This window comes from Somniosus microcephalus, chromosome 13, assembly GCF_052327205.1.
Source record: "Somniosus microcephalus isolate GS21.2 chromosome 13, FLI_Smic_1.0, whole genome shotgun sequence".
NCBI lineage: Eukaryota > Metazoa > Chordata > Chondrichthyes > Squaliformes > Somniosidae > Somniosus > Somniosus microcephalus.
In genome coordinates, this window is record NC_140999.1 from 35,601,417 (window position 1) to 35,616,890 (window position 15,474).

General features: G+C 41.8%; 1 protein-coding gene across 1 annotated transcript in view; it reads left to right on the top strand.

Moving 5' to 3' along the window:
• The window catches only part of znf414 (zinc finger protein 414), a 29,815-nt gene extending 22,049 nt beyond the window's left edge, over nucleotides 1-7,766 (top strand). The window contains exon 5 of the mRNA XM_086004740.1: nucleotides 617-7,766. Coding sequence (XP_085860866.1) covers nucleotides 617-840 — 224 coding nt within the window. The 3' untranslated portion in view covers nucleotides 841-7,766. The remainder of the gene's footprint in view (nucleotides 1-616) is intronic.
• Nucleotides 7,767-15,474: the final 7,708 nt, after the last annotated feature.

Here is a 15,474-nt window from a genome sequence, read left to right on the forward strand (position 1 = left end):
ACCACCCTCGGAGTGAAGAAATTTCTCCTCACCTCAGTCCTAAATGGCCGACCCCTTATTCTGAGTCTGTGACCCCTGGTTCCAGACTCCCTAACCAGGCGAAACATCCTCCCTGCATCTACCCTGTCAAGCCCTGTAAGAATTTTGTATGTTTCAATGAGATCACCTCTCATTCTTCTAAACTATGAGAATATAGACCTAGTCTACTCAATCTGTCCTCATAGGACAATCTCCCCATCCCAGGAACCAGTCTGGTGAACCTTCGTTGCACTCCCTCTATGGCAAATATATCCTTTCTTGTGTAAGGAGACCAAAACTGTACACAGTACTTCAGGTGTGGTCTCGCCAGGGCCCTATATAATTGCATATAATTGTGTTATTTGTTATGTTATATTTTAACAGCTATAAAATTTAAATACATGAGGCCAAGGTTGGTTCTTGATGCCCAGCACTTTTTAATTGTGATTCACTGTGGCTGAGGGTGCAGTGTTTGTATGGACTCCTCACCACATTTTAACAGCAGAAGTGATTTTTCAGGTAAACTTGGCCTTGGTTATGTAATATGCACTTCTTGTTGGTAAATTTTGACCAAATATTGTTCGTTGCCTTTTTGCAGCTCAATCGGCCAACAGCAGAATTGTGTGGGAGCACACCAGGGGTCGATATAACTGCATGCAGTGTGCGTACTCCAGTGTGTCTCGGGAAGAAATGACCTTGCATGTGCAAGAGCATAACAGAATCCTCAGCAGCAGATTACCGAACGAGATGGGTATGTTCGTTAATGCTGGTGACAACTACGGAGCATTGTCAATGCAGTTCAGTGAATCTTTGTTTACTTAAGTTTACACTGACCGGGGGCCTGTGTTCAGAAAGGCAGTCACCAATATGTTATGCTTTACAGTTGAAAGTTCAACAGTATGTATTGTGATTGTTGGTGAATTTGGGTCCAGTGATTTTTTTTCCCCTTTGGAAGTTGACACAAAAGTATAAAGACCAGCTTGCACCAAAAGAAGCAACCATTTATATTTGCCATCGAGGCACAGTGTGACGTGGTACTCTGTGTGTTTCTAGAGGCAGTAGTGTATTTCATTTATGTTTCAGTACTTAACATTTTCATGTGATTTTCTTCCCATCTGAAGGCATTATTGACTCCTTGTTGGTGTACAATTTCATGGCTGTTGAGGGCCCTCTGTAGCATCTCGCCCAGCTCCCTGTCATTCATGTGTCTAAATAATGAGTTCTATTTGACCACAAGGCTCATCAAGCCTGATTCTGCCTTCACCTGACCACCGCACATTCTCAATTCCAGCAAAAGATAGTCGTCCGTGAGAATCCTGACCAGTTTTCCCCTTTAACCCAGGGCACTAAGGCCAGTTGCAGCACCTCTATTTCGGCAAAATCTGGGGATCAATTCTGGGACTTTTCCTGGTTTGTATAGTTCAACTGCTCTGCCTTAACCAGTTAAGCCATCAAGGAAGCCTTGAGTCAGGATTCTGCACGCTACCCTTCGCAACTGCACTTGGAGCCCCAGTTCTTTGGCATTTTGATGCTGTGATTATTCATTTCTGGGTCAGGAGCCAACGGGTCAATGTGTAGTTTTTATTTTAAGGATATCCCTCCATGTTATTGCTGTGCTTTTCCATTGACTTAATCAGAAGTCCATTTTCTTCAGTTTCCTTGGAAAGCTAAATACCTTTAACCTTTATTGACCAAGATTTTTAACTTTCTCGAGAAATGTATTTCAGGCACAATCCGTTTGCCCTTGGCATTATACAGTGTCTGAACCCCATGGGTACCTCTCTCATTTTGTAATATCTCGGAGCACTATGTCAGACTTGCTACTAGCACACCAGTTTTGATGTAGAAGTTCCCATTAAAATAGCTCTTGTTTTCAAACAGTTCCCTCAGTGCTCTGCTAAATTACTCTAATACAACAGTATACCAGTACCGCTGTTATTGCTGTAATCTTAAAGCATGTTGCCAATAAGTACTGTAGAGTGTGAAACCTCTTTGGAAAAGTTGCATACTTCTAAAATGAAAATTTCAATGCTTTTGTGTGGATTTTGATCCTAGTTTGGCTGCTTCTCATTCAAGGTTGGTGCCAAATGTTGTTACTGGCACTTTCTGCTTGATGGATTTTTCTACAGATGTTCAAAACGGATGGTGTGATGTATGTCCATGGCACTATAAATCTTCTCTTCTGCTGCAACCTACATGTCTGTGGTGCTTGTGCAACATTGTTTAAACACTGGGACTGTAAAGCTATGCTGTGGGATAATGGGTACAAAGGCTTAAATATCTTTGTCTGAAACTCCCCCCGCCATTCAAGTGTGGGTGGGGGCAGAATTTCCTGAGTCTGTGTGTCCCGAGGCACTGTCGGATGCTGCATTTCTTGTGAAGGCAGCCCAAACAATGCCAAGTGCCTGGAATTAAATGTTGGACAAGGAGAAAATAATCTGTTCAGTGACCCATCTCCATTGGTGGTGTGGATCCAGCTCATTTCAAATCCTGGTACAGTAATAAGTTTTCTGGCATTAGTAACCACAAAGGAATGATCCTGCATGTGAGCCCAAAGAAATGCTAACTCCTCAAGTCTCCCCAGCATATGTTGGACATCAAAGGGCTGAACCAGTGCAGATGTTTTTAGAGTGTGGTGTACTCCTGAATGTGGGGACATTTTTGTTCTAACCAAGGAGTTCTGCAATTTAATGTCTGGTCATATCACCAGATCTTGGGAGGATTTTCTTCCATTCTGTCTGAGAAGTGAATTGTGTCCTGGTTTTGTTGAGTTCAATTTTCAATAAACCTGCTGATCGTCATCTATATATTGGAGGTATGTTGTGCTAACCTTGACTTGGATATTTCAGATTGGCAGTAGAATGTGGTGTTTAGCCAGCCTGGGGAGAACCAGTTTAAAGCTGTTTCAACATATCAATGCATCTGCACTGGTGGAAGCCCGACTCCCCCACCCCCCAGCCCCGATGCCTGATATGTGCTGGAAGGGCCGTGCAGGAGTCTGTTTGTTGCCCAGTGCATCATTCTAAGCATGTTCTTTGGAGGGATGCCTTCGCGATCTGCCTAGGTTTCAGGTGCTCTGGAAGATAGCTGAGTCGGAGAATGTCATTGTTCAGCTGTCAGCTGCAGCAAGTGATGTTTTTCAGGACTTGGGGGATAGAAGGAAAGAGGAAATTCCTGTTTAATTTTAGTTTTTACTAAAATTATTAAGAGCAGGAATTTTATGCCCCCCCCCCCCCCCCCCACACCCCATCAATTTCTAGATGTCTAATACTAACCCTCCTGATCAGGATAACCTCGTCAGATGTACTTTCTGAGAGACTGGGCATGAAGGTCTGATGAGACCTTTTTAGCTCTTTGTTCAAGGTGGAAATCCATTGCACCAAGGGTCAGCATTGGTGACGCGAGTACAGCAGAAATTTGCTGTGTTGCAGATCAACCCATTTGTTTGAACCAGTTTCTTGCTTTCATTTGGCTTGTTATATAAGATTGCAGTCTAAAGGCTAGCTCTCTTTTAGATAATGTACTTGGAATTAAATGTAATTGTTCAGTAGGAACACAATGTCCTAACTGATCATTGGCATTTGTGGTTGGATCCCCTGCAACTGTAGACATTGAAGGGGTACATTGGTACTTGATTACCTCCCTTCACAGTACAGTAGCTTGAAGACCATGTATGGGTTTAATTATGCTGGTTGTTTTGCTTTTCTTGTATCCTGTACAGTTATTGAAAATCTTTTTTTTAAATGAGATAAATGTCATTGACCAGTATCCTGTGCTGCATTGGGCAGCCTATCCCTTCCTTGGCGGAGATTTCAGCCTTTTGCAGTTTAATGCTAACCATAGACCCATCTCGGCATGCAGCATCTCAAACTAGCAACTGCAATCTAAGATGACAAACTAGTTAATGGAGTCTGAATGGAGCTTTTATGAACATAGACCTGCTTCACTTTCATATTTCTTTTTTTGATGAGATGTCTATTAAATTTCAGTTTATAAAACTTCAATTTTTTTTTTAATGTAGTTTTGATACTTTAAAAAGGAAAATATTAGCGTTCACCCTGAACCCAAAGTTACAAAATCTACACAATCGACAGCAACTCAAATGTGTACAGCAAGGCAAAGTAAATAAACCTCCTTAGCTGCCTTTGGGCAGAGAATCTGCAGCAGATTGCATCTATTGTTGAGGTAAAGCATGAATTATGTACAGTTTTAACAACACCAGCAACCACAAACTAGTAGGACCAGTGCAAAGCTGATGCGACCACATCATTCTTGTCTTCAAAAGCAATATATGATCTTGTCCCCTCCCTAATGCACCCAAGTGGGTAATAAAGTAGGATTCCATACTTTGTGGTTATCAAATGCTTTGTGATTTTTTTTTTTAAACTGTCCAGATTTTGACTTATCAGCAAAGACTAAATTAGTGTTTTTGTGCTGTACAGAATTTTGTACCAGAGGAAGGAAACTTTTGCGAAATGGCGATGGTTGTGGTTTAGCAGTGTGTTATTTATGTGCATGCCTGCCTTTTTAGCTCGATACATTAGAGAGTTGGGCAGTGTGCAGGCTTCCCAGCATTTGAGGGCCAATTTGAATTAAAAGCTCGAAACTCAAACTAGAAGTTAACTTTACTTATTAAAGTGCTTACAAGTGTGTGTCTTGTTATCCTAGTATTTAGGGTGCATTACAATAATTGCCCTTCAAGCGGTTTGAAAGGTGTTGTGGGAGGAGTGGGGTAGAAATGTGTGTGTTGTATTTTTCCCCCCAGCAAATTGGCACGACAGTCAGTGCATTTTCATGCTTGGTTCATTGGAATGACCCAAAGTTACAATTGGTAGTTCATTAGATTTTTTTTTTCTGTTTGCAAATCCCTTCTCTTCTGGATCACGATACAATTACAAACCATAATTATTGATGAGTAATCTCACCTCACTGACCTTTTTTTTGTTTTAGAACTGTTGCTCTGTACCATGATTTCCTTGGTCCATTTGAGCCCAGTATCCTTATGTAGAACACACTTCCGCATATAAAAAAAATATACACAGCTTCACCCTCTCGAGCCCTGGCCTGTGGGATTTTTCTGACCAAGTTGGAACAACCCGAGGTTGTTCATCCAAATTTACTAGATAAGTAAGTGTATTGGTTACACTTGTGCTACCCAGTAGTGTACAGCAATACTGTACAGTGATATATTTATTTTGTGCACACAAAATTAAGAGGGCTTTTTTTTAAAAAGGAAGTAACCAAGAAAGTACTATTTACAAAAAAAACTTTAAATGTTAAATCTGAAATAAATCGTTTAAAACTGAAATAAATCATTAAATCTGAAATAAATCACTAAATCTGAAATAAATCAGAAAATGCTGGAACTACACCGCAGACCCATCAACATCTGCAGATAGATGTTCATGTTTCAGTGTAGACTCTTCCTAAAGAACTAGAAATTGGAATTCAATCCATTATCTCTTTGTCAGGAGTGAACATTCCTGATTTGTGACTGTAGTTCTCTGCCTTTCTTTTCTTTTGTTCAGTCCCATTTGTATGCTTGCTTACCTTCCGGTCTCCATGTCTGATAGGTTTACAATGAAACATTAACCCATTTTTCCTCTTTACAGATGCTGATGGATCTGCTGTGTAGTTCCAACATTTTCCATGTAACCTTCTTACACGACCAAAATTAGTGTTTTCAAAAAAAAAAAACACCGTGAGCCACAGAGTCAAACTCATTCCATCTGTGCTGTTACTGTGATTTAGGGCCTTGAGTTACCCCCAGGATGATTGGTAGTAGATTCACCCTGTATTTTATTTAAACCTTTCACTGCTGCCCTGTACTTGTAGGCCTTAGCCCTGCGTTTCTCCAAAAATATCCAAGCACAATTTCTCCAGATACCGTTGGGTGGCCGTTGGGTAATTGTGTCTGTGGTAAGTGACATTTTCCAACTTCACTCTCCCTGCTGGAAGTGTGAAATTAGAAAATGACTCATCAAATCTAAATTTAATTTGTACTTTTTATGCCAACTAGTTTTTTTAGGATTCCATCATAAATCATGGCTTTCTCCAGTCAGAGAGAACTTGGTTTTTCTTTTCCATCTCCTCAATAGCAGCATAGATCAAGGGAGCAGAAAAAACAGAAAGTGGGTGATTACACGGGTGTTTCTTGCAATATTACTGGGCCAGCCGCAATAGCTGGAAGAGGAGCGATTAAAAATCTGCCAGTCGTATAAATCTGAATTACTGTCAGCAGGAATACAGATATCACTCGCAGGGAAATTGCATCTGAAGCTACTTTAATAAAAAAAAAATTTTTAAAGTTTTTCAAATGTTTAGGAGTTAACTTGTGTTGAGAAAGTTTGATTAGTGTTGGAGTTAATATAGGCTGTACAAAACAGGGAATATTGAGCTATGGAATTTTTTTAATATACTGGTACAGATTTCTTTGCTATCACTAAATCATTAGTCTTGCTATTACTCCCAGATCAGCACAAGAATCATCTAGGGGTGCTGTGTTGGTGAAAATACAGTAGCAATACTGTTTGTTTTGTTTTGAAGCCATTGCCCCTGTGAAATTCAATTTGTTCATGTATGTAATTTCTATAATATATCCTCAGTTGGGTAAGCCAAGCCAGGCCAGAGTAGTTTCACTCGCCTAATTAGTTTGGCTTTAAACTAATACGTCCTTTCCCGTACTTCCCACCATTTGCCTGGTTTGAACACTGGACACGGGAGTCTGTTAAGCTGAGGTGTCCAGCGATTTGGGGTCCCAGAATCCCCGCTCAGGCCAGAGTTAAAATTGCAGTCGGGACCCGATGATGTCATCAGACCCTGATCAGCATGTTTAAAGAAGACCCGCCGACTTCAAGCAGGTTAACATGAAAGACGGCGGGATATCCGCATGCAAGTGACCCAGTTGATTTAACTGCCCACCCACCCAGTTTCCACTGAGTAGATAGGGTTAAAATCACCCTTCGAGTTTCTATTGTTGCAATTTCCAGTGATAGTTCAGAACTCCTTTTTGAATTGTAGCGGTTTTTTTTAAGAAAGGACTTCAATTGCAGTTTAGAAAATAAACACAAAAACTAAACTGAGCCAAACCATGTAATGAGCATGTGCATTATTTTGACTTCTCCACTTCGAACTTACAAATATTTTTGGTGTGACCAAAAAGGATAATCTTTCCCCCAAAATGTGGAAATACAACCTTAACTCAGCATATTCTAACCGATACTAAGTGTCATGCCCTCATTTTAGCTGCTGTAATGACTCGATGGCTTTGATTTGCCCAACTCTGCATCAAAAGCTTAAATTAATGGTGGTGCTTAGGGACCAGGGGGGAAAAACAAAATAGTGTTTTATCAAATTATGGGAGTTTTCAGTAGAAACTTCACAACATTTTTAGATTCCTATCTATTTCTTTGCATGTTTTGGAACTATTTTTATGTCCATACTTAAAGATATATGATTGGTGAAAGGAATATATTTCCATGGCCAGCATGTCAACTATTAAATTATATTTCTCCTATTACTGTACATAATTCACTTTGATATACCCATTGTGTAGATTTACTCAAATTTTACTTTGTAATGCTTTGTTTGAATTTCGTACTGTCACATTTATGACACTTGTAAACCCACTGGATTAGTGAACACATCACTGCGTTCCCATCATGCACTTGTGTGGGTACAGAATTGACATTGATGATATAACTGTAATGTGGGACAGCTTTCCTCCAATAAAATGTTTTCAAAAAGAATGTTTGCATTTTTGAGGGGCAATGTAGTTTTTCTGGTGCCTAATAATTGACGATTGCCTTCCAAGAGAATTGTTTCTTCTTTTAAACCTCTGATAAATATCCCAGTTTTAGTGCTCGCTGGCTGCCTTTCACTACGGAGCAGCTATGACTAGAACGGAGTCATGAATTCAATCTCGGATGACTGGATTCCTTTCAGAAGAATCTGAATTTAGTCCTGTCAAGATTTTGAAGTGATTTGACCGTGTAATTTTTAAAATATGACTGTATGGAGCTGGCCACAAAGCATCTTCTGCATCCATTTCCAAGAAAGCTGCAGCTTAAAAAAAAAAAAAAAAAAAACTTAATCCATAGCCGGATCTGGAAAGACTACAAAAGGTAGATGTATGGGTTTTTATTTGTGACGGTGGTGGTGATATTAGGTAATATTTTAAGTGCTTTGCTTTTCAAAGGATTGCTAGTTGCAAGTACCTCAGGTCTTCAACAAAGTTAAATAATTCCTGAGCAGATGCCAGTATTCTCTGCAAAGACCTGGAACCCAAGAATCCTTGATTGTCATCACCCCCATTTTTCTCCTCTACATGAATGAGCCTCCAATATTTACAGACTTCAGCTAATCTGGAACTCAGCAGTCCATGTTCTCCCTTGCACAAAGTTCCTCCCACTCATCGTCCCTGCCCTTGCCCTAACAAATTGACTTCAAAATCCACATCCTCATTTTTCAAATGCTTTCATGACCACGCCTCCCCCATAATCTTTTACTTCTTTCCCCTTGAGATGTACATGTAACAGCTGCTCATGAGTATAAGGTCCTTGTGCCGAGATTGCAACAACCCCCAACCCGAGCGCTTGAGGATATACCTATCGGGAAAGGATGAACAGGCTCGATAAAGAGAAAACTGAGGGGTGACCTAATTAGGGGTCTTTAAAATTATGGAAGGTTTTGATAGAGTAGCCAGTGTTTCCACTTGTGGGGAAGAGCAAACTAGAAGCCATCAATATAAGATAGTCACCAAGAAATCAAATGGGGAATTCAAAAGAAACTTCTTTACCCAGAGAGTAGTGAGAATGGAACTTGTTACCAGAAGGCAGTGGTTGAAGTGAGCAGTATTGATGCAGTTAAAGGGAGGCTAGATAAGCATATGAGGGTTATGCTGATAGTTAGATGAGGAAGGACGAGAGGAGCATAAACGCCAGCATAGACTGGTTGGGCCGAATGGCCTGTTTCTGTGCTGTATATCCTATGTCTTGTCCTAATTAGATTTGTATCCAAGGTGCAGGTACTGCTATCTTGACTCCCTTACTATACTGGTGTCTCTGCATTTTCAATGGTTCAATACAAAGGCTTGATTTAATCAGGATACTCTTTAGTGTATCTACATGCTTTTAAAAGTGAACTGGCTTTTTAATTTGGGTGCTCTAACCAACCAGTGGGGTTTAACATGAGCGAGGTGGTGCTTCGCAGATTTAGTTCTCTTGTTTTGGTGATCCAACTTCACGTTAACTGAATTAGGTCCGATTCATTCCTGCTTTAGAGGAAACCTGCACCCGAAATAGCAAGCGATAACTCAAAAGGAATTGACCATTACAATTTTTCTTTTAATGTATTTGCGTTTCAGCCATGTAGTACCATATTCTGACACTTATTTATGGTTCCTGCATTCGTGTAGAACACTAATAAAAGGCAGCTTGAATTAAATATCTGGCAAATATAAAAAAAGGTGGTCTTTCCTCTGTCTCCCAAGGACAGTGATCTAAAGGTTTACTGTCTTTTGAAAACTTGAACTTTGGTAACTCGCTGTCAATTTTTGATTGATTCAAAGTTGGCCAATATTGGGCTTGATTTAAAGGAAGAGGCCGCTCTGGAGTGGTTGTAAAGCAGCAGCCACTTTGGTTTGTGGAACATTAAATCACATTTCAACGCAAGTGATTTATTTATTTAATCTGTATTTTTGGTGATCTTTTAATGTGCACAATGAAAGATCATCAGTGGGCAAAAACACAAACAATATTTTCTCTTCTGGGACAATGGAGAAATAAATAGGTTGATCTGCTCCTATCCTAGCAACAATAGATTATAACTATCCTCTAGAGGATGCATGTGTGATCTCGAGTTATTGATGCACCATTGCTGAGGTCCTACTCCACAAAACAGATTTAAGATAATTGGCAAAAGAACCAGAGGGGAAATGAGAATATTAGTTTTTTTTACACAGCGAGTGATGATCTAGCATACACTGCCTGAGGGTGGTGGCAGCAGATTCAATAGTAACTTTCAAAAAGGATTATATACTTGAAAAGGAAATTTTGCAGGGAATGGGACTAATTGGATAGTTCTTTCAAAAAGCTGGCATAGGCAATATGAGCTGAATGACCTCATTCTGTAATAAGAAAACCAAAAATGCTGGAAATACTTAACTCAGTTTTTCCTATCCACAGATGCTAACATTTCAGGTCGATGACCTTTTGTCAGAATTGGGAGGAGTTAAAGATTTTAACAGTTTATAAACAAGTACACGGCGAGGCAGAAGGAAGGGGAGCATAGAACAAAAGGGAAGTTCTGAGATAGGGTGGAAGGCAGGAGAGATTAAATGACAAAAGGGATGATGGTGCGAGGCAAAAGGGGGTAGTAATGGGACAGGTAAAGAAACAAAAGATGGGTCTTGAGGAGTTGTAAATGGCAACAGCAGAACCATTACCAGCACCTGCTGTCTGGAAAAAATGGAAGCAGTGGTTATGATCTGAAGTTAATTGAAATCAGTGAGTCCTGAAGGCTATAAAGTGCCTAATCAAAAGATGAGGTGCTGTCCCTCCAGCTGACCAGCTCCTGTGCTGTATGATTCTATGACCTAAGACCAAGACTGATAGTAGCAGAAACCCATTTCTCACCACTGCATTCTATATGGTGTACCACCACCACGGCAATATGCTACAAAATGTGGTTAAAACAAATTCCAAACAGTTGCAGTACAGAGAGTTAATGGAGTGCAGCAAATACAAATTATAGTATCCATGGCGTTATAATTTGCCAATGGGATCTAAGCATTCAATATCATTTACTTACACTGGCATGACATTTTATGGAACTTTTTTTTACATTTAACATTTCCTCTGGGTGCTTTCTAATGTGCTGGTCAGACTGCACTTGGAATACCCTATACAATTTTGGCCACAAGGCTTCTGAAGAGGCGTGTGCATTGTAATGGGTGCAGGGGCAAGTATGAAGAATATCAGCCCAGGTCTGTGCCTGCATTGCACACGACCTTGCACAAGCAGCTTCCCGAAACACCAGCGAAATCATGAATTCCCAGATTAGTCATGCATGTAGGCGCAGGTCAACCTTTTGCACACGCTGTTCCATAATTGGTTTTACACCCTCCGCCGAGGTAATACTTTGAAGAAAGAAGTCATAATCCTGCATCAAAGTTCTGAATCCCACAGCGTAAATATTGAAGGAAAACGTATTGAGCCAGAATCCCCCTGTGGGACCAGCTGAAGTTCATCATCACGCACACTTGAAATAAAAAGTTTCTGAAACATTTTGCAGTGTGACTTTGTTATTTAATATTTACAAAAGGAGTTTTTATAACTCAAACTTGAATTGGTGTTTTACTTTTTTTGACACTGGAACCAGCCGGGAGCATTTAATTATTATGTAAATGAGGTCACGGAGCCGCTCTCCTCATTTTCAAGATTCTGTCTGACAGAGGCAGGCGCCAATCAGCGCCCAAAGAAACTGGCTGTCGGAGTTTGTAGGGCTGTCCCTTCAGGTCGGGGATCAGCCAGCACTTCTGTTAATTCTTCAGTGCTGTAGTAATGAAATGCAGGGAATAGAAGGTATTGGGTTGTTTTCAGACAAAACAAAATCATAAATTTGCATATCTACAGGCCTTTAAAGTATGCAGCACTGAACTGCTGACCTTACCTTCCTGGCCCCCATGGTCACTAATGGTATAAGCGGATCCCTCTCCTCCGCTACTGTGCCTCCTTTTCAAATCTGTCGTCATCACTGCACCACCCCCCCCTCAAAAAAAACACCCTTGACTGTTCTGCCCTTGCAAACTACCACCCCATCTCCAACTTCACTCTCCTCTCCAAAGTCTTTGAACATGTCGCCTCCCAAATTTGTGCCCATCATTCCCGCAACTCCAGGTTTGAACCTCTCCAATCAGGTTTGTGCCCTTGCTACAGCACTGAAACAGCCTTTATCAAAGTCACAAATGGTATTCTGTGTGACCGTGGTGCGCTATCCCTCCTCATCTTTCTCAACCTGTCTGCAGTTTTTGACATGGTTGGGCACGCCATCCTCTTCCAATGCTTCTCCTCTGTTGTCGAGCTGAGTGGAACTGTCTCGGCTGGTTCCATTCTTATCTACAAAAAGAAAATACTGCAGATGCTGGCAATCTGAAATAAAAACAGAAAATGCTGGAAATGCTCAGCAGGTCAGGCAGCATCTGTGAAGAGAGAAACAGAGTTAATGTTTCAGGTCGATGACCTTTCGTCAGAACTGGAAAAAAGCAGGAAATGGAACAGATTTTTAAGCAAGTGTAGTGGCTGGGAAAGGGGGGAGGGGATGAAAGAACAAAAGGGAAGGTCTGTGATAGGGTAGAAGGCAGGAGAGGTTAAGAGACATTAAGAGATATTCAAGGCAAAAGGGGATGGTAATGGGACAGGTTAAAAAACAGGATGGCTTTAGATGAAGTGTAAATTGCGCTGGCAGAATGGAAGACAGCTGCCCTGTGGGAGAGAAGAACAGAACAAAAGTGTGGATAAAAAATATATATATATGTTATCTGAAATTGTTGAATTCTATGTTGAGTCCAGAGGGCTGTAGAGTGCCTAATCGAAAGATGAGGTACTGTTCCTCGAGCTTACGCTGAGCTTCCGTGGAACAATGCCAGAGGCTGAGGACGGTGAGGTCTGAGTGGGAGTGGAGCAGTGAATTAAAGTCACCCCTTATCTATCCAGTCATAGCCAGAGAATCTGCAATGGCTTCTCTTCCTGCTCCGTTACCTCTGCTGTCCCGCTTGGGTCTATCCTCAGCCCCCTCCCCTATTTCTCATCTATATGCTGCACCTCAGCAACGTCATCTGAAAACACGTCCAGTTCCACACGTGTGCTGAAGGCACCCACCTCTACCTCACCACTACCTCTCAACCCCTCCACTGCCTATGCTTTGTCACGCTGTTTGACCAACATCCAGTATCGGATGAGCAGAAATTTTGTCCAATTAAATATTGGGACAACCAAAGCCATTGTCTTTGGCCCCCACCACAAATTCTATTCCTTCACCACCAATTCCATCCTCCTCCCTGGCCACTGTCTGAGGCTGAACCAGACTGTTGACCCTGAGTTAAGATCTGATCCCCTAATCATCTCCATCACCAAGATCACTTACTTCCACCTCTGTAATATTGTCCGTCTCTGTCCCTGCCTCACCCCATCGGCTGCTGAAACCATCATCCGTGCATTTACCTGCAGACTCAACTATTCCAATGCTTTCCTGGCTGACTTCCCATTTTCCACCCTCCGTAAACTTGAGCTCATCCAAAGCACTGCTGCCATTCCCTAACTCACACAAAGTCCTGACATAAATCGTGCCATTCATGTAGAAATGACTTATGAAATATACTGGGCGGCCTGCTGGTGGTGCTGTCCAGGGAGAGTATAAATACTCGGGCATGGGCCCAGCTTGCTCAGGGACATTTTGTAAACAGGAACTAGTGAAGGGTAACTAGACTTCCATGTTGTGAAACAGTCGATTAAAGCCTTGTTTAATACTCTGACTAAGTGCCTAGTAGTTTTCTTACGTCAATTTAATCGACTGCTGCTCCACACTCTGAGTGGTTTTGGGAACAGACGACTACGACTCAAGCGGTAGAAGGGAACCAGAGGTAGTAATCAATCCATCATGGAGAAACTACTCCGACTCGCCCGTCTTGACCTGGACCCGAATTCATCTACAACGGCTAAGGTATGGAAACACTGGTATCGTACCTTCAGCAGCTTCCTCAGGATGTGTGGTGAGAATGTTCCTGATAAGTTAGAGATACTTGCCAATTATGTATCCCCTCATGTGTTTGACTATATCGAAGACTGTGTAGACTATGACTCCGCTATCCAAATACTACAGCAACTATATGTTAAGGCCCCAAATGAAATTTTTGCTTGGCATCTACTGGCCACAACTCGACAACAGCCCGGGGTATCACTTGACGAATTCCTTCAAAAGCTTTGCAGGCTCAGCAAGGATTGTAATCTCAAAGCTGTCTCAGCTGAGCAGTACCAGGAGGAGTTAATTCGTGATTCCTTTATTAACGGAATTGCGTCTCCTTTCATACGCCAGCGTCTGTTGGCGAATTAAACCCTCAAGTTACAAGCTGCCTATGACCAGGCATTTTCTCTGGACTTAGCAAAAAAAAATGCAGCTGCCTATGACCAGGCATGTTCTCTGGACTTAGCAAAATAAATGCAGATGCCTATCTTTTACCGCGTGCACAGACTGCTGCTATCACTTTTGGTGACTCCTCCAATGGGCCTTGGGCGGAAGCCCTCACTGATGACTAATTCATCCTAGCCAATGATGACCCTACCCTAGAAGCCCTCACTGATGACGACCCTGCCCTAGCGGCATCTTGACAATCTGGAAGGAAGTGTTTCTTCTGTGGAGGTGCATTCCACTATAGGAAATTTTGTCCTGTTCGTAATGCAACCTGCAGTCATTGTAATAAGAAAGGTCACTTTTCTAAGGTATGCCAGTCAAGAGCCTCTGTTAGTAAGAAAGGTCACTTTTCTAAGGTATACTGGTCAAGAGCCCCTGTTAGTTTTGCAGCTGCTATCTATAAAACTCCTCCCCCAAGAACCACTACTAAGGTTACAACTGTCAAGGGTAAAACTACTCCTCCTCTCATCATAGCTGTTTTCCCCCAAAGCCTGTCCCATGCAGCCATGAAGGTTTCAGTAAATGGACACATTTTGAGTGCACTAATCGACCCATGCAGCTCTGACAGCTTCATCAGTGAGCAGGCTGTCAGTAAGTTAAAACTACATATTTACCCCTCAGACAGGGAAATTGCAATGGCTCTGACGACACTAACCACGAACTCTTCCGGCTTTTGTCTTGTCGACCTTATTCTCAATGGCTGCACTTATGTATGTACTCCACCCGGTTCGGGGTGCTCAAAAACCTATGCAGTGATGTGCTCCTGGGACAGGATTTCCAGAAACCACACAAAAGACTCACTTTTGAGTTTGGAGGGTCGAAACCGGAGCTTACTATTTCCAAAGTACCGTTTTGTGCGCTTTCGGCGGCTTCGCTCGATGAGCCCTCCTTGTTTGCCAATTTTTCCCCCCAATGTAAGCCCATAGTCACTAAATCACGACGTTTCAGCCAAGATGATCGATCCTTTATCGAGGCAGAGATCTCTCGCCTTCTAGCTGACGGTATCATTGAGCCATGTTCATCTTCCTGGCGGGCTCAAGTCGTCGTTGTTAAAAATCCTCTGCAGCAACACAAGAAACGTCTTTGCATCGATTACTCGCAAACTATTAACCAGTATACCGACCTGGATGCCTACCCACTACCACGCATCGATGACATGGTCAATAACCTTGCCAACTACAAGGTATTTTCAACTTTTGACTTAAAGAGTGCATACCATCAAGTACCGTTAAAGGACTCTGACAAAAAGTATACGGCCTTTGAGGCCAA